Here is a 25,916-nt window from a genome sequence, read left to right as displayed (position 1 = left end):
ATTTAGCATATCATATTGAAATTACATTCACGATGATACTGAGATATGGAGAGCAGTGTGTAATTGTGTGTGATTAATAAACACAGTACAGGCAACTGCCGTTACAACAAAGTCCATTGGAGTTTGGACTGGCAGTTATCTTTCACTATTTTTTTTTTTATGTCCAAACATTAAAGTATGTAAAGAGTATAGATGATAATTTTGGGACCTGAATTTTTACTTTATTGTAATGAGAATTTATTGTAAATGTGCAACGTGAGTTATAAGGGGAGTGCACTGTGTGACTTTTCGTCAATAGAAGAGGATTACATGCCAGATGCATGTTAGTAGTGTGAATCATTATATTTCTTCTGGGATGTACCAGCAGATAGAAGGTAGCTATCAAATATCCTTTGTCAGTACAAGACACCTGGTGCAAACCTTTTTCACCCCTCTTTCCTTTTTAGATGTATTGATGGGATATTATTATCAACAAGTAATCCTATAAAATGTATTTCACTGGATGTGTTAAGCTACTCTGTTACTTTTTAAAGTTGGATATTGACATGATTGTTTTATCAATATTTTGTGTTCACCTCTCTTTCCAGGTTTGAGTACCCTGACATGGATTGCTTAGCAGAAACCCTCATCAGTGTGTTGAACCACTTCAGGTGAGCTGCTCAGTATCATATGCTCAATTGAGTTAATGGTAAATGCATGCAGTGAATAATACTCCATTCAGAGACAGTTTCTCCATTCAGTGAAGGCCCGTAATGTAGTATTGATTGCTATAGGGCAGATATGTTGTCACCAATTAATTTCTGTGTAATGAACAAGAAGCAGAAATACCCCTCTTCTCAAATTATTGGAGAGTACTGTGTACGCCGATTTCGCAATGTTTTTATTTTCGTGAATTTCGCGAAATTAAAGACACACGAAAATAGTAACTCTGATCCCGATATGAATGTGACACACACATATACATTTCTCCATTCAGCACAATACTTCACTATCGCGAATTTAACCGCACGCGAAATTGTCCGGTATCCCCGATTCACGAAAATTTAGACTCGCTAAGTATATGGCGTATACAATATTGATTAGATTTGTATAGCAGGGAATGTTTTTTGGAACAGATAGCTGAAGTGGGCGATAAGAATATTTGTAGAGATATTTACACTTTCTGGAGAAATGTGAGGGAGTAACGTCATTACCTTAAATGTGATTTATATTGCAGAGCATAACCAACATCACTGCATTGTTTTGTTTTCTTTTGTTTTGTTCTGTTTGTTGTTGATATACGTAACTTTGAAACTGACCTCAATTTTGTTTGACTTTACAGAAATTTGCTGTCTTATTTATTGGATTGTACTGTGAATCTGTGATCAATTTGAACACATAGTGCAACTTTCCTTGAAGTAATTTATCTGAGAAATCTGATAGGTATGCAGATTTATACAGGACCCTCTTTTGCTATGAAATATAGTATATGTGACACAGGTTAACTTGTGCATTTTAAGAAAATGTCTTTCTATTCAGTCTTCACCCAGACACTCAAATTAATTTTTTCTTTCCATTTCAAATTAAAAGTCATAATTTAAAAAAAATGCCTACACTTCATAATATCCCAATTATTAGTATTCTATCTTTAATAAAGGTTTAAATAATTGATTCATTGAATTCTTCTTATTTGTTTTTGCTCAATAGAATTAAGAAATTCATCGGCTTTGGAGTTGGAGCTGGTGCAAATATTCTTGCAAGATTTGAGGTGAGTGAAAATTCCTGTCAAATGATGCACACCGAACACTGCCATCCCAAGACTACCAGATTAACTTCATAGGCATCAGCAAACATATAATGCAACACAAAGTAACACTTTGTGTGCTGTTTTTAAGTTTCTAGGTCAGTGCCAGGTGGGTTTCCAGCATCTGGACTATCTCAAGGTTATAGCATGAGGTTATGTAATAGTAGACTATAGTTACGGAGTATTGTGGAGGTACTAAAAAAAGGGGGGGGGGGGGAACAAATCCTACTGGAGTGCTATGCTTTCTCAAAACTTATTGAGTGGAGAAAATGATACCCCATTCAAAGGCTGGCAAGGCCATTAGAGGACAAACCCATCTTCATATACATGCTCATTGAGTGAATGCAGCACTTTTAGTACAATACATCAGTGAAAGTTTGGGGAAAATTGGACATTCCTTTGTAAAGTTGTACATTTTTGAAGTAGTATCTTGGCAGTCACTGCTGGATGAGAGAACTAAAGTGTATGATGTCACTACGTAGAACGATATAAGAAAAATATAAAGGGAATTTCACAAAATTTTATTTCTGAAAAAAGTGCACATTTCCCTGATTTGTCACTGACGTATGTTACGGGTAATATTATTTCCCTTTGTGAAAGAGGCAAGTCAGGCATTCTTTTATCATGCAAGAAAAGTGAAAATATGTTGAATTTTCTGTTATACAGATCAGCAGTTGTGATCTTAACAAATTCAATTTGTACAGGGAGACAAAATGAAGAAACTCGCACCTTTCACCCCTCTGAATGATATCTTTCTTTCATTTAATATGCCTTGTCCGCCTTTGACTACTTAACATAACAATGTGATTTCGGAGCTTGGGTATTTGTATCATGTTCAACTGCTGAGTGTCGCTGCCCAGTAGATGACAGGTTCGAGTCATCCACATGCAGTCAGCAGTTGAGATCTTAACAAATTTAATTTGAGCAAAGTGAAGAAACTCGCACCTGAACCTTCACCCCTCTGAAAATATGTTTCATTGTTGAATTTTCTTTGTATTTTCCTACACATGTGACACAAGCTGATTGTGACTGAGCAGAAACTTTTCATTTCTTTTGAACAGATTGTCTGATTTTCCCCAAACTTTCACTGATGTGTTCTACTAATATTGCTACATTCGCTCAATCCACATGTCGATGAAGGTGGACTTATCCTTTAACTCTTCCTATGCTTCATTTGTGTGTTTACAATGTAGCAGAAGAAAACTCTATTTTTGCCTTGTTCTCCAATTCATGCGTTAAAGTCACACCTGGATGGATGAGTGGATGATCCAAAAGGTGCTCTTGGTGAGCAAAGCAATAAGGAATGACTCCAGGGGGTGTTTCATAAAGCTGTTCTTAAAGTTACGAACAACTTACAAAAGACTGGTGATCAGTTCTGATGTGCTGTACTTATCAGAATTTCAATAATTCAGCACAAGATCTGATCACCAGTTGTTCTTCAGTCGCAACTTTAAGAACAGCTTTATGAAACACCCTCTGGTAGCAATGAGTAGTTACGTCCCACTGTAGGTTTCTATAGATATTATTTTGTTAGTTCCCCTATTTTCTTGTAAGAATTAAAAAAGCAAGGTTTGCTTTTCTCAAGCATATGCTAGCAAAATGACTTGTTTGCCATGGATTTCCTGTGGAATTTAATCACCTATATATGTCTTGTTCTTCATCTGTAATTTTCCAGCTGAGTCACCCAGAGTACGTTGAGGCCCTTATTTTAGTAAACTGTGTGTCAACTCAGTCAACATGGTCAGAATGGTTTCAGCAAAAGGTAAGTACATGTATTTCTGTCCCACTAAAAAAAAAAAAAAAAAAAAAGTTTTCACCATTGTTAGGATGTCAGTATAAACACATATAAACATACAAAAACACTCACACAACATAAACACACAAAGAATAATTAACCCTTTTGAGGGATTTCCTTACTAATGAGCTGATTTCCTTGCTGGCTTCCGTGGCAGTACTTGCAAATGCAAAGAAATATTACCTTCCTAAGTGTAAATAAAATATAGATCCTCTCCAAAATAGATAATCATTGCCTGTACTTCCTAATAAGGGTTGATAATCACTTCTCATTCTGTCGCAGTGTTCTTTGTTATCACAATTTTTATCACAAATGTAACTAGTCACACAGTTTTGTGAATTGTGTGTCATTAATTAAGCCTGTCTCAATGAATATCTGGACAGATTGCTCATTAGTTTTTGTTGAGTTCTGATTGCCATAGCATTGATTCCTTCATAATAGTCCAGTGGCAAGTAAGTACAATGAAAAGTATGTATATGTTGAGGTGAAGACTTCAGTGTAGATAATTCTTTTGTTTGCTTGCTGTCTTTATCTGCAGGTATCTGCATACTATCTCAAGAAGAATGGAATGACCAGCTACACACAGGAATACCTTCTCTGGCACTACTTTGGGAAGGTATGTTCATATTGTGCAATAAAGTTTGTTTTGTTGTGTTTTTGTGTTTTGGGTATTTTTTGTTCAGTTTAGTGATGGAATTGTTTCATATCCTGGCCCACAACCCCAAGTAAATGTCTTCCTTCATTTTACTACTGAAGAGAGCTGCAGTGTATACATTTCTTTGTGTCCTAATATGTGTTCAGCACTTGTTCACAGTGCAAACAGGGTTTTGTCTTTCATCTTTTTCCTTTTACCATCAGGGTTTATTTTCATGACAGGAATGAATTTAAAGATAATATAAAGTTTTGGTACCTCAAAAATTTCCCTGAATTTCCTTGTCTTAGTTTGTGTTTCAGGTTAAAGTACCTTTCATATAACTAACACTGTGAGACTTACTCAACCCAAAGTGCTCTCATGTCTTAGTTATCATGCAATTAACTGTGACCAGCAGCCCCATACGCATAGCGTAATGGGGCTGCGCATTGTAGCATTCAGTATTACGACAGACGTAGTATCGCGGGTAAATATCAACTTAAAATCCAAAAATTTCTTCAATTTGAAGACTCGCCAGTTAAGTTGAAGTATTGAAAACAGGCTTCGGGCAACGTTTGGTTCTGCCAATAGTCCCTTTCTGTTCGAATTGATGACTAAATGTGACTCGGTCGAGAGGACCTTAGGAGAGCTACACTGAATTTACGGTCAGCGCAAATTTCAAATCCAAGAACGGATATTAAAGATGTCTGTGTGCGCATGCGCTGGCCGTCGATTCAGTGTAGCTCTCCCAAGGTCCTCTCGACCGAGTCACATTCAGTCATCAATTCGAACAAAAAGGGACTATTGGCAGAACCAAATGTTGCCCAAAGCCTGTTTTCAATAATTCAACTTAACTGGTGAGTCTTCAAATTGAAGAAATGTTTGGATTTTAAGTTGATATTTACTCACGATACTACGTCTGTCGTGATCCTGAATGCTACAATGCGCAGCCCCATTTAGCTATGCGTATGGGGCTGCTGGTCACAGTTAGCTATGCGTATGGGGCTGCTGGGGCTGCAGTTATCATGCATGCAGTAATGGTTTCGTACAATACGTGTACTGTATATTGATTCTTACGGCTCTGGTACGAAACCATTATTGCATGATTACTAAGACATGAGAGCACTTTCGGGCGAGTAAGTCTCACAGTGTTAGTTATATGAAAGATACTTTAACCTGAAACACAAACTAAGACAAGGAAATTCAAGGAAACTTTTGAGGTACCATAACTTTGTATTATCTTTAAAGGAGGAAGAAATGTTTTACCTGTCCCAGGGGGCTTACAGTGTTGGAGTTGCAATCGGCTAATGATAGTGAGCTTTAATTGTTGCCTTCTCTTTTTCTTTATATGTCAGCGGACGATGGAAACACATCATGAGCTGGTGTCTCTGTTCAGAGAAAACCTGGCCAAGAATGTCAACGCCTTCAATCTCTCACTCTTTGTCAACTCGTACATCAAGTAAGTATGGGTGCATTCAAGGGCTCGCTCTCCTTAAGGGTACTGTGCCATACCAAGCCAGAAGTGGACCACTCCCTGATGTGCTCCAAAAGCATGCCATACCGTACCATGCCATGCCTATAGAGGGCTCAAACACAAAATGACCCAAAACACCTGTTGACATGAAAAGAACGTGTGTAACACACACTATGCCATAATGCAAAAATTTGATTCTCTTTTGTTAGGGAAGACTATATGTAGTGTAGGCAGGCGAGGTGAATGTGTTGTTTGCTACAAAACTTGTGAGCCCCCTGACTTGACAAAAAAAAAAGCAAGCTCATGTTCTGCTGAATAGGTATGGAAGGAAATGTGTGCACGGGCATTTCAGTAAACATTTATGACACCATCTGCCTTCTTTGATTATTAAAAGGTGTTGGGTGAACGAGGGAGGTGTATTGCTGGAAGAGACAATGGGAAAGAAGTCATTTTAACCAAGAGATTTCCCGCAGTACAAGGAAGTAGTATGTGACTAAATAAAAAATGAAATAAACGATAAAAAGCCAGCAAAAACAAACAAAGCCCCAAGCCAAACAGCTACTTCTTGTTTGATGGAGAATTTGAACTTGTGTGACAAGAAACAAAGATTTCCAGACAGGTAGCCTCTGACTCCTTTTTCTTTTTTCTTTTTTTCAATGAACGCTGTAGACGATCAGATCTGAACATCAAGCGCGAACTGGACAAGAACAAGCAGAAGAACACTCGCTTCATCAAGGCCCACTCCATTCTCATAGTAGGGGCAAATTCACCGCATGTCAATGATTCGGTGAGTACAAAGAAGATGTTCTTCAGACAGAAGGTGTTATGTAACACTTTGTGGTATAGGCTTTAAAAGGACCATAAGAATAACAGAGGGAAGGTGGGTAGAAAGTAGAGGGGAAAGGGGGATTCTTTTGCTGTAAATTAGTTCCTAATGGAACGACAAGAAAAAGTAGCCAAGAGCTTCTGAGAGAAAAAGTGAGAGGTGAAATGTGATAAATGCAAAGGTGGAGAAAAAGGAACATTTTTTTTTTTTGGCTGTAGAGTAGCTGTGAGCAGAACTGATTTAGAGAAAGTGGTAGAGAGTTTGTAGCAGAGAATTCTGAAAGGAATTGTAGAGTCGTGGGGTGAAGAGAATAGATTAGCTGAAAGTTGAGGGGGAAAAAAGAGTATGCATAAGTATTCTGTGACCCCGGTTGGTATACATTCAAAACCAGGTTGTCGTCGAAATTTGCAAACCAAGAAGAAAATGGGTTTTGTTGGGCTATTTTGAAAAATGAGATAACTCGTGGCTATTCTTTGGCAGCAAAAACCTCTATTAGGAGGTTGATAGATGCATTTTGTTAATGTTGTGTTAAAAGCATTGTAGGATATTTTGCTGTCAAAAGTAAAAATTTATAACAACATCATGCCATTCTATTGCCATGAGAGGCTGTAGCAAAATAGCCAAGTGTCTATCTCTGCTAGAATTTTGCCATAGATGGCAATGGAAAACATACAGGGGACCACATACTGCTGCTTATTCATATTCATTATATAAGTGGCTTTAACTAGTTAGACTGAAATTTGAAGGATTTACTGGGCTGTTATCAAAATGAGAAGTGCTTGTGTTTTGCAGGAGTTATTTCTCCCTTCTATGTCATGACATTATTGTGATTACGAACAATACTATTACTGATATATCTGAATTACTGTCAGCAATTGTAATGATAAAGGTATAAACCTATGCAATAAACAATGATATTGATTGTAATTATAATCATCATAACATAATAATATTTGAATTATTCATAGTCTTGTTGATATCATCACACAATCCACATATTTTGTCATCTGCCTCTCACAGAGACACATTCGTATGAGAGAGAGTAATTTCTCCTGTATTTTCCCCTTTTATCTGCAATACTACCCCCCCCCCCCCCCCCCCACGCAGGTTGAGATGAATGGTCGAATGGACCCCAGCCGCTCCCAGTGGATGAAGGTAGCCGACTGTGGAGGGATGATCCTAGAGGAGCAGCCTGCCAAGCTGGCTGAGTCCATCAGACTCTTCCTCCAGGGACAGGGATATGGTAAGTCAACCCTGGGGACCTGGGTCCTGTGTCTTTGCCATACCAAGCAAGAGGGTGGGGTAGGCCAGAAGATATTTCACCTGCCTACCATTTTTTTTCCTTTCTTTCTCCTTAGGGAGGGGGGAACAAGAGCCCTGTACTTAAATACTAAAACAGACATTGTTGCCCGTATCTCTAAAGCAAGCAAATATATCGCAAAATTGTTATTTTTGTTTCTTTTTTGGGGGGGGGGGGGGGGGGGGGGGGGGGGGGGGAGGGATGGGAACAAGAGCCCTGTATTTAGAAACAGACATTTTGCCAGTACATGTACCTCTAAAGCAAGTGTGCCCTTTTTTTTTTTTTTTTGGAGGGGGAGGGGTCAAGAGTCCTGTATTTTAAAACAAACATTGTGCCCATACCTATAGAGCAAGCAAGTGCCCAATCATTTTACTTGTGCCAGAGTAAGATTTAGTTGCCCGTAGCGAGTGGGCATGTGGGCTGTAACATTCTACGGAGGTAACAGTAGTGTTTGCGAGGGGATGGAGGATTGGGGGGGGGGGGGGGGGGGGGGAGTGAAATATTGGTTGGTTTGCAGGAGTATTCTATGAATAAATACCTCGGGGAGATTCAAACCATTCCAAGTATTCTGTAAGCACTGTTTGGTGTACAATACTGTCATAGGAGATGCAGGCAAACTCTGGGAAATTAAAGCATAGAAATGAGAATAATACCACTGATAAGACCTTGAGAGCAAAGCCTGGTACTAAGATTATCAAAATCATAACTCGTAAAAGAGCATATCAGTTATCATTTCATAGAGAGCACAATAAATAGGCTTTTGATGTTTCTTTTACTAAATGCACATGTGCATGTTAGTGTGAATGGTTCCTGTGTTTTAACAATTTATTTGGAAATAAAAGAATTTCTCAAATTTTTGGCAGTCTAAACAATCCTTGTACAGGATCTTAATTAGGACATCACCTACTTTGAATAAATATTCTACATACTCTCTAAACTTTGGGGGTGAAAGTCTTTCCAAGCCTTTGCTTTTTGTAGCAATTTTCAGTTTTGAAACTGGTCTATGATTAAAAAAAAAATAAGAATATTATAGCTCTAACTTTTGATTAAGCAATGAGGAACACATTTTTTTTTTTTTTTCATTTTCTCTGACCACTTGGTATGTATGGGTAAAAGAAAGGTAGAACTGATCCAGTAAATGTTACATTTGTGATGCTGAAATGCAATATCTAAAAGAGTATTGTACCACAAGTGGCTCACAGAACTGGGGGAAGTGGTAGCAGTGTGTGGAGGAAGCTACCTGTCTAGTACCATTTATCTATTTCTTTATTCATGTGCTAATCATGCATATCCACCACTGTCATACACATGAGGTTATTGATCTATATTGCAATATTACAACTTGCCCCAAGATATGCATACCTTGGTTATATCAATCTATTAATCTTTTTTTTTTTATTGATATTATTCTCAGTAATATCTTTATTGAATTGCTTTTGTGTCAAAACAACAACAACAAAAAAGGCAACAAACCTCTGGCTACTGTCATACTATAGTATAGTACAAAGCATTTTTTTTATTGTAGTTTGGTGTGCACAAAAATTGTGTGTTATTGGGACCTCATAAAGCCTCTCTTTTCTTTTAAAAGAGTGTATGCTTTGCTTTCCAAAGTATGTTTCTCAGCTGTTTGTGTAAATGCATCATTCATGCCCAAAGCGTACATGTTAGCCCAGCCCTTTCTCCCCATTATGTCTGCTGTGGGGTTATGATGCGCCCAAATGTTCTATCTTGAAAATAGACTCCCCCCCCCCCCCCCTTAAAAAAGAATTATAATAATAACAATGATAATCAAAAATGGTGGAGGATTGTTTGTGGTGATATGGTAAAGGTTCTTCTAATCTTGATATTTCAAGACAAGAAAAGCAGAAACACAGTCAAGGCAGATATATTTGGAATTAGTTTTTAATTTTTGGGTTTTGGAGAGTAAATGATAAGAAAAGAGTTCTGTTTGACATTGTTGTGAAATGAGTATGGAACATGTGCATGTTCCAAAAGGAGGAAAACAAGGAATTTTTTCTTAATGGGCTTAAGTAAGGCTGGCTCTGAAATATATAAATGTTATGCTCATATAAATGCTGTTATCTGTGATGAAATGTGTGTCTTGACCTTTCTGTGGGGCCATTCATCATGCTGGGCGGTATGGGAAAAAACGCCATGAAACAATTGCACTCTCATGAAATTCTGCACCAAATGTTTGGGACCATGTAGATTTAGGGTTGTGTGTGTCTGTCTTTCCTCATGATTCTCCTCCCACTTTACTAACATATATGACTACCTGCTTCAAAACTGCCAAGAAGTCCCTTCAGAATGTTTTCGTAGCTTTTGAAACAGTTTAAACAGTTTGCAATGGAGCATGATGTTGCTTGTGTATTGAAGCCTTAAACTTCCTTTATTGTGGTATGAAAAAAGAAATGTGTACAAAACTAAGAGAATTACAGTATTGTGAGTAATATATAAGACTGGATTAATGAGACAAACTCAAAATGTGATGAAATATTGAGCAGTTTCATTAAACAGAAATTGAAAAATTGATTGGAAAAAAAAATGATTGAAAAATAATTTCAAAATCCCAAAGCAAATGTTCTGCATTCATGGAACTGATTTGGCCAAAATGTGACGGCATAATTTGTTTAACATCCCCCTTTGTTTGGAACAATGAATTCTAATATTTTATAATATGAGATCCAGTTTGGCAAAGTTTGCTAGGTCATAGCAGTGAAATCATTGTTTAGGTTTGCTCTGATATCTGCATCGTACTTAGTTGTGAAAATTGAAGTTCTCAAGAAAAAGCAAGTGAATAATCTGCGGTTTGTTGTAGTATTCACAAATATCAAAAAAGGTACAGTAGATACATTGAGAACTTAACCACAAATGTTTTTAAACATAAGAATATTTTGTGTATCTCTCTTTCTCTTTCAATCTTGAATTGATACTTTGGTTAATTTTTGAGCTAAGTGACTTCTTGGTGGTTTTGTAGGAGGTGAATTCAAAGGTTTCTGTTGCCAGCTGTCTTCAGTAGTAGCTGCTTTAGAAGAGAGTACTTTAACATGTTCAGTTGTCCTTTTGAATTGCAGCGTCTTCAAATTCCCTCCCCATCTAGCTTTATCCCCCGCCATTCAGACTTTTATTCATGAAATCATGTCATCTCTTTTTACGTTCACGGCTTCTCTCTCGGAATGCATGGGATCTGTTTAAACAGTGCCTTGGGTGAAATCGTAAATACATCATCATCATCATATCTATATGTATACTTTTCCGATAGTCTAGCTAGAGAAAAAAAATCCAACTCGCATGCATTTTTTTTCCTCCTTTCTTAGCAGAATGGAATGAAATTAGAGGTTGATTGTAGCTTGATATCCTTTCCTTTAGTTGATTATACTTTATACCCTGAAAAATGCAACAACAACAAAAAACAGACTGTAATAGTGTTCTGCAAATACATACCTGAACCTAATACCTACTGAGTATTAGTGTGGTCTATAAATTCCAAATGAAATGAATATCAAATGTAGTTATCACCCCTTTTTGTCACTTAACTGCACATCCTTTTACGACAATTCACATGTGACATCGCATACATTACCCAATGTTCATTCACCAGCTGACTTTCATTGATTTAAGTTATCTCTTCTGGTAAATTCAGGAATCAGGACATATGAATTCCTTGTTATATTCCCACAATATACTCCTCTGCACATACAAACAGCATCACATATGTCAACCAGAAGTCATATCAAACTGTTCAGGACTATTAAACTTCATTTATGTTTTTGGTTTTGTTTGTTTTTCCAGCTGAGGCATCTTCTGAAGGCTGTACCTTTCTCGCTAACTTTCTTGTCAGTTGCTGCCATATGAAACAATTTTTGTAATTGTTGAATAATAAATTCTTCACAATGCATTGGTTTTCCCATCGGATGAAAATTTTGAGGATGCAACAAATATTGCTTTTTCCCATTCCCCCCCCCCAAAAAAAAAAAACCCACAAAAACAAAACAAAACAAGAAAAATCAAAACTATGCGTAAGAATATTGATTCATGCACATTTCCTTTTATGGAAAGAGAGAGTAATATGAGGGATAATTATCCCTTTTACAATCATTGGCTGTCACTATGATGGTACTGTGCACCTACAATTTGTACAACGTAGTCCTGGACCAGTTTGAATAGACTTAACACACCCTCCATGGATATATATATAATATAGCACTCTAGTGAGATGTGTCAAGCACTTCTTCAGCAAAAGATTGACAAAGTTTAACCAAAAAAAAAAGAAACAACTAAACAAGACAATATTAGGCACCTGATAATATAGAATATGTGAATATGTCAAACACGTGCATACAGATATTTTGTTGCCATTAAAGTTTTAGTTGAGATTTCATGTGCATTTTGCAGCTGTAGAAATTACTCTTCAAATCAGAAGTGCCTTCACTTTTATCTCTGTTCAGTACTAGAATTCTTTGTATGAAATTGTGATTTTTTTTTTTAACTTTCTCTTTCACTGTCTGTTTGTGTCTACCATTATGTGAAACGCTTCTTTCTCGTTTGTGCCATGTTTGTACAATAATGTCTGTCTGTTGTGTAAACACGTCTAGTCGTATGTGTGCCACAAAACAATGCTGCAGAAAACTATGATGGTCACATGACCCCTACAGGTTGCTAGGTTGATACATGCTTTTGCTAAAAAAGTATGTGACTTGAACCAGACCATTTGATATATCCTTTAAGGATAAAGTAATGACTTATTCCCTAAACATATATCATAATATTCAGTGAGCAAAAGTAGAAATCCCGCATTTCAGGTGGGATTTGTTTTTCTGTCTTCATATTTTGTATTTAAAATCATCTTTCATCTATTTGGTGTCATTATTCCTGTGTATTTTTCATTAGTAATGAAATTTCATGATGTTCATAAATCAGTTTGAGATCAGTATTGAGAATGTTTGTGTCTTCTAGTAAAGTTACTAAAGATTGATATCCTTTCTAAATCATTGTTTTATCTGTATTATTGGAACATTTCGTCATAACAGTGGAATACCAAAAAAGAAGGAAAAAACAAACAGGTGTCTAAAATTTTCTCTCAAGATTGTTAATAAGAAACAAGCAATAATTACACATTTCTAAAGTATTACAATTTTGCCAATATCTCTTTGATCAGTACTCATATCTGCTAATTTTACCAGTATGTGAAAAATATGATTTTGCCATACACAAATAAGTTGATATGGGACTATGAATTACAGCAACATTGTACACATTTTAAAAATGGGTGTGGCAGACTTGTATTTGCAGACACTAAAATGGCCTGAGTGCATTGAATCTTCCAAGCAAACTTTCACAAAGTTTGGAAAAGTCACTTGATATGAAGGACATGTCTGAAAGATGTTCTGAAACTAATGCAAAGGACAGGAAGATGATACAACATGTATTTGGTTTTCTGTGTCTGTAGACTGTTTGAAGTGATACAGTCATAGCTTCTTGCATGTTGTCAAGAGAACTAGCATGACTGAATGAACTTTGAGAGAATGTAGATCACATGATGTTCACATCTAGTAGATCATAGTCAAATAATCTTCTGGCCATCTCTCATTCTCTTTTTCTTCCTTGTTTTAAAAAATCTTGATGGTTGGTACTGATTGTGGTATTGTGTAGTTGATCGTAAGTGAACACTTTATTTTTGCCTGATTTCTGTCATGACAGTGAATGGCTTCGCCAGCTATTATTTTGTTTCTTTCACTCTTATTTGTCACTCCATTAATTAAGTTGACTTAGCTTTTTTTATTTAAAAGAAAAAAACAAAACAAACAAAAACCAAACTTAACTTTTGTTTTTGCATTGAGTTTACCTAATGAAACTTTCACAGCATGCTTTATTGATATTGTGTTATTTATGACCATATTGAAACCACATCTGTTACACTTTCCCAGTGTTCTCCCGTAGTTTGATAGATTGTAGTTATATGTTCACAAGTTAACAGATATAATGTGGACTTCAATGTTGTTCTGATGTATGGGTACATCATATTTAAAAGTCTGAAATTTCCTCAGTTTTGTGATTTCCCTCCTTCCTTTAAAGTAGGAACCATAGATTTAGAATATTTCCCCCTGTTGGTGATTTGTACCCATGCTTGATCCAAAATTAACTTTATGATATACCAGCATCGAGAAATAACCAGGTGGGAATCATTAGCAGGGGCGGATCCAGGAATTCTGTAAAGAGGGGGCGCCTTTACAAAATTAAAGGGGGTGCATGTGCCCCCCCCCTTTCTTTTTATTTCTTTTGATTTAACGAAAAATAAAGGGGGGCGTGCGCCCAATTGCGCCCCCTCCTGGATCCGCCACTGATTAGAAAAAAACAAACAGCCAAACAAAGAAACAAATAGACATGCCTACATGTCATAATGGTCTGCATATTATGTGTATTGAATATCTGAAGTTTTTTAAAAAGTTCCCTAAATACTTGCATACTTCTTTCATTTACAGAGATTAAAAAGCTTTCAAACGACACATGCTATTACAAATAGAAATAGAATGATACTAGAAAAAGCAAACTAGCAAGAGATTGCCTTTTGGGAAAAATGGATTGATAAAGACACTGTAGTATTAAGTGTGGAGTGCTGTACAAATGAGCAGTGTGCGGTGACTTGCATTATTGGTAGATCAGGGGCCCATTGCATAAAAGTTACTATTGTGGTAACTTTGCCATCCAATGGTAACTACCATGGCAACAATACTCAACAGCCAATCAAAATCAAGAATTCCCAGATAGAGAATGTAGGAGAATAAGCAACTAGCAGTCAAATACCTTTAGTGTCAGGCACTTTGATGTGTTTCTTGAAGAAATAATCATATAGTTTAAATTGGGTTGCCGTACTTGCTATTATCCCCTTTTGTCCAGCTTAATAACTCCGAAAAGCAGGAGCTTATTAGTAATATGTATGCATACTTTTGGTGATACAAGTTAAAGGCTTCCAATGCACTCTTCCATGTTGCACTTGATTTAGATGAAAAGACAATAATGATCAGGAAAAACTAATATTTATACACACATATAGATTATATGTAAAGGTATGCCAAGCATGCACAAAATTTCAGACTGGAATTCCCTTGGGTTAAAATTTGGATGTAAGGGTAATGAAAAACAGAACTAGGGAAAAGATATTATTTCCAGGGTAAAAGTATATACCAGTCTGCTTTTGAAAAGAGATACCAAGAAACAGTTGATCATTGACCATTCATGCATGCTTATCAGCCATACGAAGCTAAAGAGAAAAGGACATACTTCTCTATTATCTCCCACATAAAGTCTTTGAGTATAATTTTATCAATGCATATCAAAATTCCATCACAGAATATTTCAATATATTTATGTTTATGTATTATTTCCATAATTCTCTTTAAGTTTATGAAGGTTTATTTTTTGCATGTTGATTTAACCTTGGAATGATTTCTTCCCTTGTGAATTATTGGGTTTGTTTTGTGTTTGTTTTGTTTTTTATATTAGCATGCTCATAGTATCTTGCAAATGCATCAATGATTGTTTGCCTTCTTCAGAATGTACTGCATTTTAAGTTATGAATATTTTTTATCCATCATTTCCATGTACATGTATGTTTGTCATGTTTCATTTCTTTGTTGTTTTTTGTTTATTGCCTGTTGACTGTGATGCTGTTTTTGATTATACGCTGACTGCATGACACTATATAGATTGCAAGCTATTTAGTGCTGCATTACTTGATAATATGTATGTTTACTAATGTATACAAGATGTATACAAGATGTATACTAATACATGTATTTTAACCTGTAATATCGGTAGACATTTATCATACTGTAGAATGTAGTTTTATGTGCCTCAAGTTTTAGAGCAATTCAAAATCCACCTTTCACACCTTTGGTAGTGTGTGGAAGAATATTGTAGTGCAAAAAAAATCAAGCATCTGTTCACATAATCATAACCTCATGCTGATTGGAAGATGTGTACGCTAAAAGAACCTGTGTGTTCAATAGTGGAAAAAAGTAATGAAGCAAAGGATTGAAGGAAATTGGACAAAGATATTTGATAACTGATATAGATGACTCATTGAAAAATGGCATGCCATGGGAACCTTGGGCTCTATTTGTTTTATGACTGATTTCTATCTTGGTTTAGTGTTTTTTTGAAATGCCGCTACTGTACCATGAAGTGTTGCCAGATGTCGTCTCACACAGTCAATGTGTGCTACAGACCTATGGGAGAGTAATATGATATGGTGGAGGCATATCAGTTGCCATAGCGACATTTCTAGTTTCGTTCTTTTTCTTCAAAGATGTTGGTTTCAAAATTTGTCATAGATGTATATTTACTTTATGACGCAGTCTAGTCATTCACCAAGACAGAAGATATTGGTTCAGTTGTACAAAGTTAAGACAAATCTTTCTTCTTCTTTTTTTCTTTTTTTGTTCATTTACATTATCGAACAAATTCAAAAATATTGTTTTATTTCATTTATTTGCAAAATTTAATGCAATACAAATGATGATAGAAGAACAGACAATATAAGGCCAAGGCTCCTGAGAAGCAGCCTGTGCTTGCGTGTACAAATTTAGAGCCCTTATTCATGAGGGCTCAAATTCTTTGCAAGTCCTTTCAAGCTCATGTGACCAAATGTTTTTTCTTGGTCCCTAGCATTCACGGTCTTGTGGCTTTCACAGCATTTGTTCAATTTCCCTAATCCTTTTGTGCAAAACTTGTCATGGCTACTCTCTGCGAGTGATAAATTTTGTTTTGCCAAGTTTGGAGTGGAAAGTATTTCCATCAAGACAAGAGTCTTGCTCTCAGGTTCAGAGTCTAAGGCAAGGAAACATTACTTCTCAAGAAAGTATGCATAGCAGCTCTTAAAGGGACTATGCAATACAAATGCATGTTGATTTGTATTGATTCTTGACACAGTGATCTTCAATTACGTGACTTAAACACTATCAAAGTATGTGCCAAATGTTTTATAATTTTTGGTGCTATTTTTCTTCAAATTACTCTGATATAGCCACAAAAAGTAAATGATAAAATGAAATAAAAACAAAAATCCCTTCCAAACTAAGATTCTGTCAATGAGTACTAATGTGAATAATGAAAGACATTGGATTGCTTCTTGCCTTAGACTGAGCATGATTTGCATGTTGCCCTGCAGTGTATTTTGTTAATCATATTATTAGTAACATGGAAACACACAAGTTATTCTCAGTTTAGGGAAAGATGCATTCCAATGTCTTTTGTTATGTTAGTACTGAAGTGATGTTTAACCGATGATGTAATTCACAGAATCTTGATTCTGGAAGTTTTGTTTTGTGGGTGTAATCTGAAGAAAAATAGTAGAAGACATGTATTAAAATTTATGGCACATATCCAGATATTCATTTAGCCACATAAATGATGCTGAGGGTATGATGAATCAGCACAAGTCCACATGCATTTTCATGTCATAGTTTCTTTAATCATGCTTAGAGTTAGTGCTGGTGTTTCTCTGTTTTTTCTTTTCTTTTTAGTATTTCTGTAGACTTGACAAGGATAAGCATGTGCTCATTTGATTGTTAGACCAAGCCAATCCCTCTTCAAGTGGCCCAGTATGAGTTTTTGTAGGATTGTTTTCTTTTCTTAGAACTGAGATATGATCCCTTTCAGTTTCATCTTTACACATAAGTGGATAGATACTCGGCAACTGCGGTAGAATTTAGAGTAGAATTCTACTGACAGCCATTTTATCATTTAATAGCAAACATGCATCACTGACACTCGCTGCATTGTGGAGTTTGAGAACATAGAGTATTACAACTTGTGGTTATATTGATAACTATTGCTAAACACTGGAATATTGATAGGATGGACATATATTAAAGGAGAATTCCAGAGCAATTAAAAGTTGATCTGATGGGGAAAGAGGAAAATTTTATGAGCACAACAATGAACGTTAGATCAAAAGCTGACAAAAATTTGGAATTCAGAACACTTCTTGAGCATTCAATATTAATATGCAATTGAGTGCATTGATGATTTGAGTGCCCCATATTGTTTGCCAAATAGTTCATACTCAAAATCTGAAAATTTCAATTTGTTTGGTTTTTTTTTTAAATGTCCCAGTATCAGATCCTGATATGTGTGACTGATCATTATTTTGAACTTAATCAGCAAGGAATAATGTATTTTTTTACACTTGCATGGCAGAGAAATTGAATTTTTGTCATTTTTTGAATACAATCAATACAGTAAAATTGTCAGGTGATAACATCAGCTCACTCTTATGAATATTCATATCATCTAAGAACTGTGTGGCAAAAATTAGCAAATCTTCAGAATTTTAATAATTTTCCTATTTTTCTTTTTCTGACTTGGATCAAATGTTCACTTCTGTGCTTATAAAAGAGTAATCTTTCTTTTCAGACTTGTGAATACTTTTAACTGGTCTACGATTCCCCTTCAGGAAAATGATAAGACTTAAATTTATAATTGCAATGTAATAGTTGCACATTTGGGAGTGATTGATAAAGAAGAGAGAATAATTTTATTGTCCAAAAGAGTAAGCTAAAGCCAATTAAACTTTGAAAGATTCAAAAGGTTTGTGAGAGTATCTGTTTTTAGCCTAGTTGTGGATAGATATGCTTTTTTTTCATATTCTTCTTTTTTTTTTTGCGAGGAAATGCTCCTTAATCTATGCAAATCTAGAAGAATGTAAGGCAGATTGTTTGGATGACAAAGTAAGTCAGAGAAACAAGAAAAAATGAGACTGAGCCAACTGATGATATTGGTGCTTTCTTTTCATGGAAATGTCTCCACAAAGCAGGAAAAGAATAGATACTATTTACCAGCCTAAGTTGTTTGTATAGTTGCTCTTAGTCTAACTACTTCAGGGCCCTGTTGCATAGAAGTTGAGATCAGGCATACCATGGTAAGTCAGAAAATCAAACATAAGTCTCTGAATACTCAATTCTGATTGGCTGATACCTGGATTATGTTTGATTTTCTGACTTATGTTTGATTGCATCCTTTCATGCAACAATACCCAGCTTTATTTGTTACACTTCTTTTGTACGTCTGTGACTGAAACCGTGTTCCTCATTGCCCCCTTAATATCCCTGGATTCTTTCTCTCTCCAGTGCTAAAGGTGCGAGTCAACCACCCAGCCAGGAGCATGGAACCCCCAGCCCCAACAAGCAAGACAGGAGCCCCAGAGCCAGTGATGGTGTAACTGTCGTCGTTTGAGGGTTGCCGAGCAACCAGCTGAGCACCATATAATATTCATACTGTGACATGCCTCCTCCTCTCCCCCCCCCCCTCATAAAAAAATAAAAATTAACAGTCTGCCCTTTGCTTTACATAGCCCCGCCCTTTTGTTTATGTCACTACAATGGTCGTGCAGCGTGTAAAAATGGTACTTCATACATTGGTGTCAGTCACATTCCAGATAGATCTTTGACTCTTTGGAGAGCCATTTAATGGTTCCTTCCTCCTCTCCCCCCCCCCCCTTGCTCCTTTTCAAATAATTTCAAAAAAAGCCACATGTACATACGTATTCCTGCAATCACATATGTACACACTGTAGTTGAACCTTCAGTACCAGACTTGAAGGCCCGACCGCTTCTCTGTGAGATCAACTCCTACCCTTCCTGAGATGAAGGCCAATTCATGTGTACTATAAATCAATTATGTATTCATAATGGAGTATTGCCAATTTGCAGAGTGCTTTGCTGCAAATCTACACCCACTGCTGGACTCTATTTATGTGTTTGTTGTGTATTTTGGGGTTGTTGCTTTTTTTTTTTCTTGCTGATGTACATTCTGCTCAATTTTATGCATTTGATGTAGAAAAAACAAACAAACATTATATATACATCAGTGAATAGCTGTGAATTATGCACTACACATCAATCAACTGCAAAATAAATGTCAAATGCAGGGGCACACATATGTTTGTGCTTTGGGCTGTGCACCATACACATGTATGTACACAACCATAGATAGTCAGCGAAGGCATGTTAGCATGCTGTATGGAAAAATGAAAGGAGGAAAGATAGTGTGTGCATCAAATTGTCAGGACTTTTTTCTGTAGCTTGTTTCATAAACCTCTCTCTCTCTTTAACTGTAAGATACCCTGTTGTCAACTTGCATCAATTGTCATTTTTGGTACAATAGTTTCTGTGGAATGCTCTTAAGATCACACAGTGAGGATTGAATCAAATGGGACAATTTGTGTCGAGAAAATATTGCATTTTGCATAAAACTGGACAGGGTTGACCAAACATGAGCTTCTTTTTCGCTAATGGTGAAATGTCTCAGTAAATGCTTGTTTCTGCTCTGTTGTGTTGTGAACACTTTTCCAAAATTTGACATCTCATCCCTTTGTGATCCAGAAATGTATTACTGTGTAGCGAGTTTTGTGTATCTATTCAAATTTGATGATATTGAAGATGTTGTGATGGTGAAGTGAGATTGTATTCATGTCTGTACCTCAACCTAGAGGCCGAGTCAGAGGTGTTGTATTTTTGAAGTTCTTCTTGTCTGTCTGTCTGTCTGTTTGTGTGTCTTTCTGTCTGTCTGTTTGTGTGTCTTTCTGTCTGTCTGTTTGTGTGTCTTTCTGTCTGTCTGTTGGCTGTGGCACACAATTATAAGCCAAGTGATCAATGCAGTGAGGGACGGGCAGAAACATATGTATGACCTTTGTTATGCTGGATTTAGTCCCAAGGTCATTCTTGATAGTAATCATGGTGATGACATCGTGATTGAGTTTAAGTTTGTTGTTGATGCAAGAGACTCGTAGGGGGAAAAAAAAGAAAAAAAACACAACATTGATATATGTATATTTCATGCTGTACAGTATGCATCATCATTACTAGTGAGACAGTGATCTTTTTACTGTACAGTAAGGTAGATGGGAGTGGCATGCCATCCCAACTGCCGCATGAACCCATGTTCTCCTTTTCTACTCTCTCTCTCATATTTGTCCGAGTTCAGTTGGGCAACTCATAAATTAGATTTCATGTGATGTCTCTCTCTGCCAACCCCTCACCCACCAGGTTTGATTTTATCAATTACTGTATAAGCTGTTACTGTATTTTCTTGTACAGATATTTTCTTGAATGAGGAGGTCATGGACATTTTCGCGAGATGTTGTTTTCGTGAATTAAAGCCAAGACTATCATAAGTGCACTATTACCCCAGCGCCTGGCGACATTTTCGCCTATTAAAGTTGCGGTCCAACAGTGATTTGCGGAATTGTCTAAAGTTAAACCATCAGAATATAACAGCTTATAGAGTACAACTAACTGCAAATTTGAATGATGTGCAGCTAAGTTTCCTTGTATTGTTTGTGAATGAAGTTGTAAATAGCCAGAGATCATTTACATCTCCAATGATGACATATCTGCCATTGACATTGAGTATCTATCTACCAGTGTGTGTATATATTGATAATGAAATGACTTGATTATGCATATCAGATGAGGTTATATTAAGTTTTTATTTACGTTCAGTGTGATCATGATTTTTACTTTCATTACAGCCATGCAATGAGAAGTATGTATACATGTACATTTAATTTGTGTGATGTGGTTTTTGTATTGTGATATGGGGTTTTCTTTTGGCCTTTGTTTTTATATTTATATATATTTTGCAAAGTTCTTGTACCAGAACAGTTGCTTGAAACCACAGAGAATCAATTCTAGTTCTGGTGGGCCAATGTATGTCAGAATCACAAGTAGATTTGTAAGAAACCGTATTTAGAAATGTAAATCTGAAATCAGCCCATCAGATACTGGGGATAAAGTAGGTTTAGGCATTACAACACTCAGTATTTGGACCATGTCACCTTATTTGTGCGTGTATGTGTGTGTGTGAGTGTTAGTGTGAGTTTAACTTCTTTATTGCTCTTTATTTAACTCACTGTCAAATTGTATCAACACTTGATATGGCATAAATGTTGAGGTAAACCAAGTCATGTTATATCCACTTGGGCATGTTCATCGTACATGCATTCATCAGGATGCAGAATATATGTTCCATATTCAAACTCTGTACATTATTTTCTCCCTTTTTACTCATCATGTTACCCTTGTTTTGATTCATTCGATTAGAAAGTTTGTTCACTGTAAGATGTATGTATATGAAGATGCAACTATATTTTATCATCAGCATGTGCTGTAAATTGAGAAATTAGAAAAATGGTCACTCACATTTGTCATGAATCCTTTGCCAATATAGAAAGCAAGGCAAAGTGTGTTTAAGCTGTAGCTTGCGTCCAAACTGATGTGAATGCTGGCTGTACAAATACACTGATGACATGATATAATTTTGTAAATGAAGAATTTGATGGAGCTGCAGCATATTGACTGTGTGGTATTATTAGTATTTCAGAATTACTGATCTCAATGGTATTCATATTGCTAAAGGTCACATTTTTCTGCATAAGGAAGTGTGTGTATGACCATGTAATTATATTAGAGAGGAATTCTAAACAACTTTTTTGTTTTTGTTTTGAGCTTCTTTATAAGATAGGGTTTGGACCTTTGTAAAGGCATTTATGAATCTGACAGCATAGTTTTGGTTTCTGTTGGACAATCAGACAATAATTAAAGTACAGTGGCAGGCTATCCTGTGGTATAATATAAGATTGTTCACATTGGTCCTCTCACATCAGAAAGATCTCATTGCCTGGAAGAGTACAGGAGAGAATGTTCAGACATTGAAAACTATCGGTCCCTTCTCTCCTTGCACAAAACAAAGCAAAAGTGTAAAAAGGAAAGAAATGGTTGAAAACTGACATTCAATGGATTTAGGATTTCAGCAAACTACTTGCATTCAGCCAGAGAAATTGCTTTTTTTTTCTCCATCATACCAATAGGTGATGATCATTGCCCTATGTATGCCTCATTCCCATAATTTTGTGCCAAATTTATGCTGCTGATAATGGTGTTTCCCCTCACCGAGAGACAGAGATGCCATAAGCAAAGCTCTACTGATTGCTCATATACCCATTCTGCTGTCACACATCTTACTACTACTGCATCTACATTCACTGCATTTTGAATTTGGATGTCTATGTGCCATGAATTATCAATACATTAGACTATGGATAATTTTTTTCACTGTAATTGAGGCTCACTGCAGCATATGATCCATTCACTTTGATATAGTGAAAATGTAGGCGTGATAGTCGGTTCATTTAAAAGCTGGATTGTGTCTTGTTTTATTAATCGCATGCTTCAATCCAGATGTGTCAAGAGGATATGGAAGGAAGCTATAAAGGTGGGAAAAGTATTAAATGTAGTTAAGAACGTGTTGTCCAACTTCCAATTTCATTTGTAAAGTGTATCACAGGGTACCCCATGCAATATGATGGAGATAGGACAGAGTGTTGAGCTCCTTTGCTTCTAAAAGCAATAAGGTGTTCAGTCGTATCATCTATGAGTTAACTGCATGTTCATATTAAAGAATAGACTACTGTTAGTGAAATATAAATGATGATAATTGGTGAAGAATATACAAAAATTTTCTGATTTGAAAAGATGCAATGCCATGTTCTGTGGAGTTAAGCTATATTAGAAATCAACGTGGTGGTGGATTTTCTGAAACAGAGTGTGGTTGGAAATGACAAATTCAAGCATTGTCAAGTTTTCCCAAAATTCCCTTAAAAACCACATGAATCCTCCACATGGCTACAGGTTAGTCCAAGAGGTGAAAAGTGCTGAAATTACACAGCAAAACATGACAATCCCCTTGATTTTCCACAATTCTCAACAATTCACTTGCATCATCAGTTTTGCTGCAATTTCAGCAAAACTTGGTGAGTGCATCTAGGAGGGTACTATACTTCTGGAGTACTGATATCAGCAGAACAAGTTTTGCTGTAATTACAGCAAATCTCTTGGACCATCACACATGCTCAGGAAACATGATGTATGTGCAGGTCATGCAGACCAAATTTTGCTGTAATTTCAGCAAAATTATATAGGCCTTTGGAAAGATGCTGGAGTGCATATTGTAGGACCTAATCATGTTTATGATTTTTTTTTAATGCATATGTCATGGTTTGTTGAAATTGACAATATTAGTATGTAAATCCTAGCCTTATTGTCAACTAAATGCGATGACTTTGTCTCATATGATGGATTTCAAACATGTTTAGGCTTTCATTCTCCATGATATAGCTGACAGAAGTAAGACAAGTCACTCATCAACTCATTTTTTTTTCTTTCATTCTATTTCCTCTTTACACCACAAAGCATAGCTCAGTACATGTACATCTATCAACAGATACCAAATAATTATAAATGATATAGTGAGATTTGTGTTTATCGTTGAAATACATTTCTTTATTTCCATTTTTTTTGGGGGGGGGGGGTGTTACAGTTTGGTACTTGATATGTAGCGTTTGTAATACGCATGGGAATTCATACAAGAAAAAGAAAAATGCTTTATCAGAAAAGAAGAATACTGACAGCTTTGTTAAATCTAGGCAATATACATATGTACATTTACAGGCAGAACTCATGCCAAATACTAGGATGCTGCATGTGCTTTCTCATCATTTCAAAAACACTACAATCATTATGGCATCTTGGATATGAATTGCTCAGATGATACAAACTTAGGATAAATAAAAGACATAGCTTATACAATTTCATTCAAAATGATTTTGTCATATTGTTTACTTTTAAATAGCTTCATTGACTAACAGTCAGGCCTTATGAATAATAATTGTAAAAATTTTATAAAACTGCTCCCATTGATTGATTGAACACATAAAACAAAACAAAAAATGACCTCACAAAAGTTTCCTTCTCAGAAAGGTGGTAAGTCTTTCTAAATAGAGATAAATAGCTGTTTTTATACTTTCACATGATTATGAGGCTTATTCAACAAACTTATAGAAAAAACAGTAAAACACAAAAGGGACCCACTCAAAAATAAATCAAAATGGAAGAAAATGGATACATTTCTTTTTTCTTTCAACAATATTTGATGAGCTTTGCAAATGGTTTGTTTGCTCTTTCTCATATTTTAAGTGTTTGTATTCATTTTATTCATTTATTTATCTATTTTTGCATGTAAAATTTCATGAAATTATTAAGTCCCCAACATCAGGGACGATTGAAGGCGTGGAGGTGCCAATGACCCTGTAGAAATATTATTTTACTCACCTTTAAAACACCTGTAAGTTCACACATCTACACCACATAGCGGTCACATGTGTCAAATTTCAACCTTAATATTCAAGACTCAGGGAGGTTTCCACAGTATTTTTGCGTGATTTCCATTGAAAATATCATGTTGTTACCATTGGCATCACATTGTTCAACAATGACCAAAGATTGAGTTTGCACATCTGTGTAGCATGGCAGTCACATGTGCCAAATTTCAATCTGAATGCTCAAAGACTGAAGGAGTAAGCTGAATCCACAATATTTTGTATGCTTTATAGGGGAACAAATTGTTACCATAGTAATGCATAGTTCAACAATGACAAAAGATTAAATTTGCACATTTTGTACTACAGCAGTCACATGTGCCAAATTTCAGCTAAATGCTCTAAGACTAGGGAAGTTAACTGTTTCCACAGTATTTTCGTAGGACTTTTATTCAAGATATGCTGTTACTTTGGCAATTCATCGTTCAACAATGGCAAAAAATTAAGTTTGCACATCCACATTTTGTACATACCATAGTGGTCACATGGGCCAAATTTCAAGCTAAATGCTAAAAGATTGAGGGAGTTGGCAGAATCCACAGTATTTTTGTATGCTTTTTAATGAAAAGATATTAGCATGGCAACGCATAGCTCAACAATGATGAAAGATTAAGTTTACATATCTACGTACTATAGTGGTCACATATGCAAAATTTCAAGCCAAGTGCTCAAAGACTGAGGAAGTTGACTGAATCCACAGTAATTTTGGATGATTTTCATTCAAAATATGCTGTTACCATGGCAATGCATCATTCAACAATAACCAAAGATAAAGTTTTCACATCATAGCAGTCACATGGGCTAAATTTCAAGCTAAATGCTCAAAGATTTAGGGAATTAGCTAAAAAGCATATAAAGGTATGCTTTTTAGTGAAAAAATGCTGTTACCAAG

The 25,916-nt window shown here is 36.0% G+C and overlaps 1 protein-coding gene across 2 annotated transcripts in view; it reads left to right on the top strand.

The window, feature by feature from the left end:
* LOC139729747 (protein NDRG3-like) overlaps window positions 1-19,103 on the top strand; it is a 45,438-nt gene extending 26,335 nt beyond the window's left edge. For both annotated transcript variants that reach the window (XM_071640682.1, XM_071640681.1), the window contains 8 exons: window positions 588-650; window positions 1,687-1,747; window positions 3,459-3,545; window positions 4,117-4,194; window positions 5,565-5,668; window positions 6,353-6,470; window positions 7,617-7,752; window positions 18,939-19,103. In XM_071640682.1, the coding sequence (XP_071496783.1) occupies window positions 588-650; window positions 1,687-1,747; window positions 3,459-3,545; window positions 4,117-4,194; window positions 5,565-5,668; window positions 6,353-6,470; window positions 7,617-7,752; window positions 18,939-19,030 (739 nt within the window). In that variant the 3' untranslated portion in view covers window positions 19,031-19,103. The remainder of the gene's footprint in view (window positions 1-587; window positions 651-1,686; window positions 1,748-3,458; window positions 3,546-4,116; window positions 4,195-5,564; window positions 5,669-6,352; window positions 6,471-7,616; window positions 7,753-18,938) is intronic.
* Window positions 19,104-25,916: the final 6,813 nt, after the last annotated feature.

The sequence above is a fragment of the Diadema antillarum genome, unplaced genomic scaffold, assembly GCF_040938485.1.
Source record: "Diadema antillarum isolate AM-2024a unplaced genomic scaffold, OU_Dant_1.0 seq00000263_RagTag, whole genome shotgun sequence".
NCBI classification, from domain to species: domain Eukaryota; kingdom Metazoa; phylum Echinodermata; class Echinoidea; order Diadematoida; family Diadematidae; genus Diadema; species Diadema antillarum.
The sequence above is the reverse complement of the archived record's forward strand: the minus strand, read 5'-3'. Positions and strand labels throughout refer to the sequence as shown.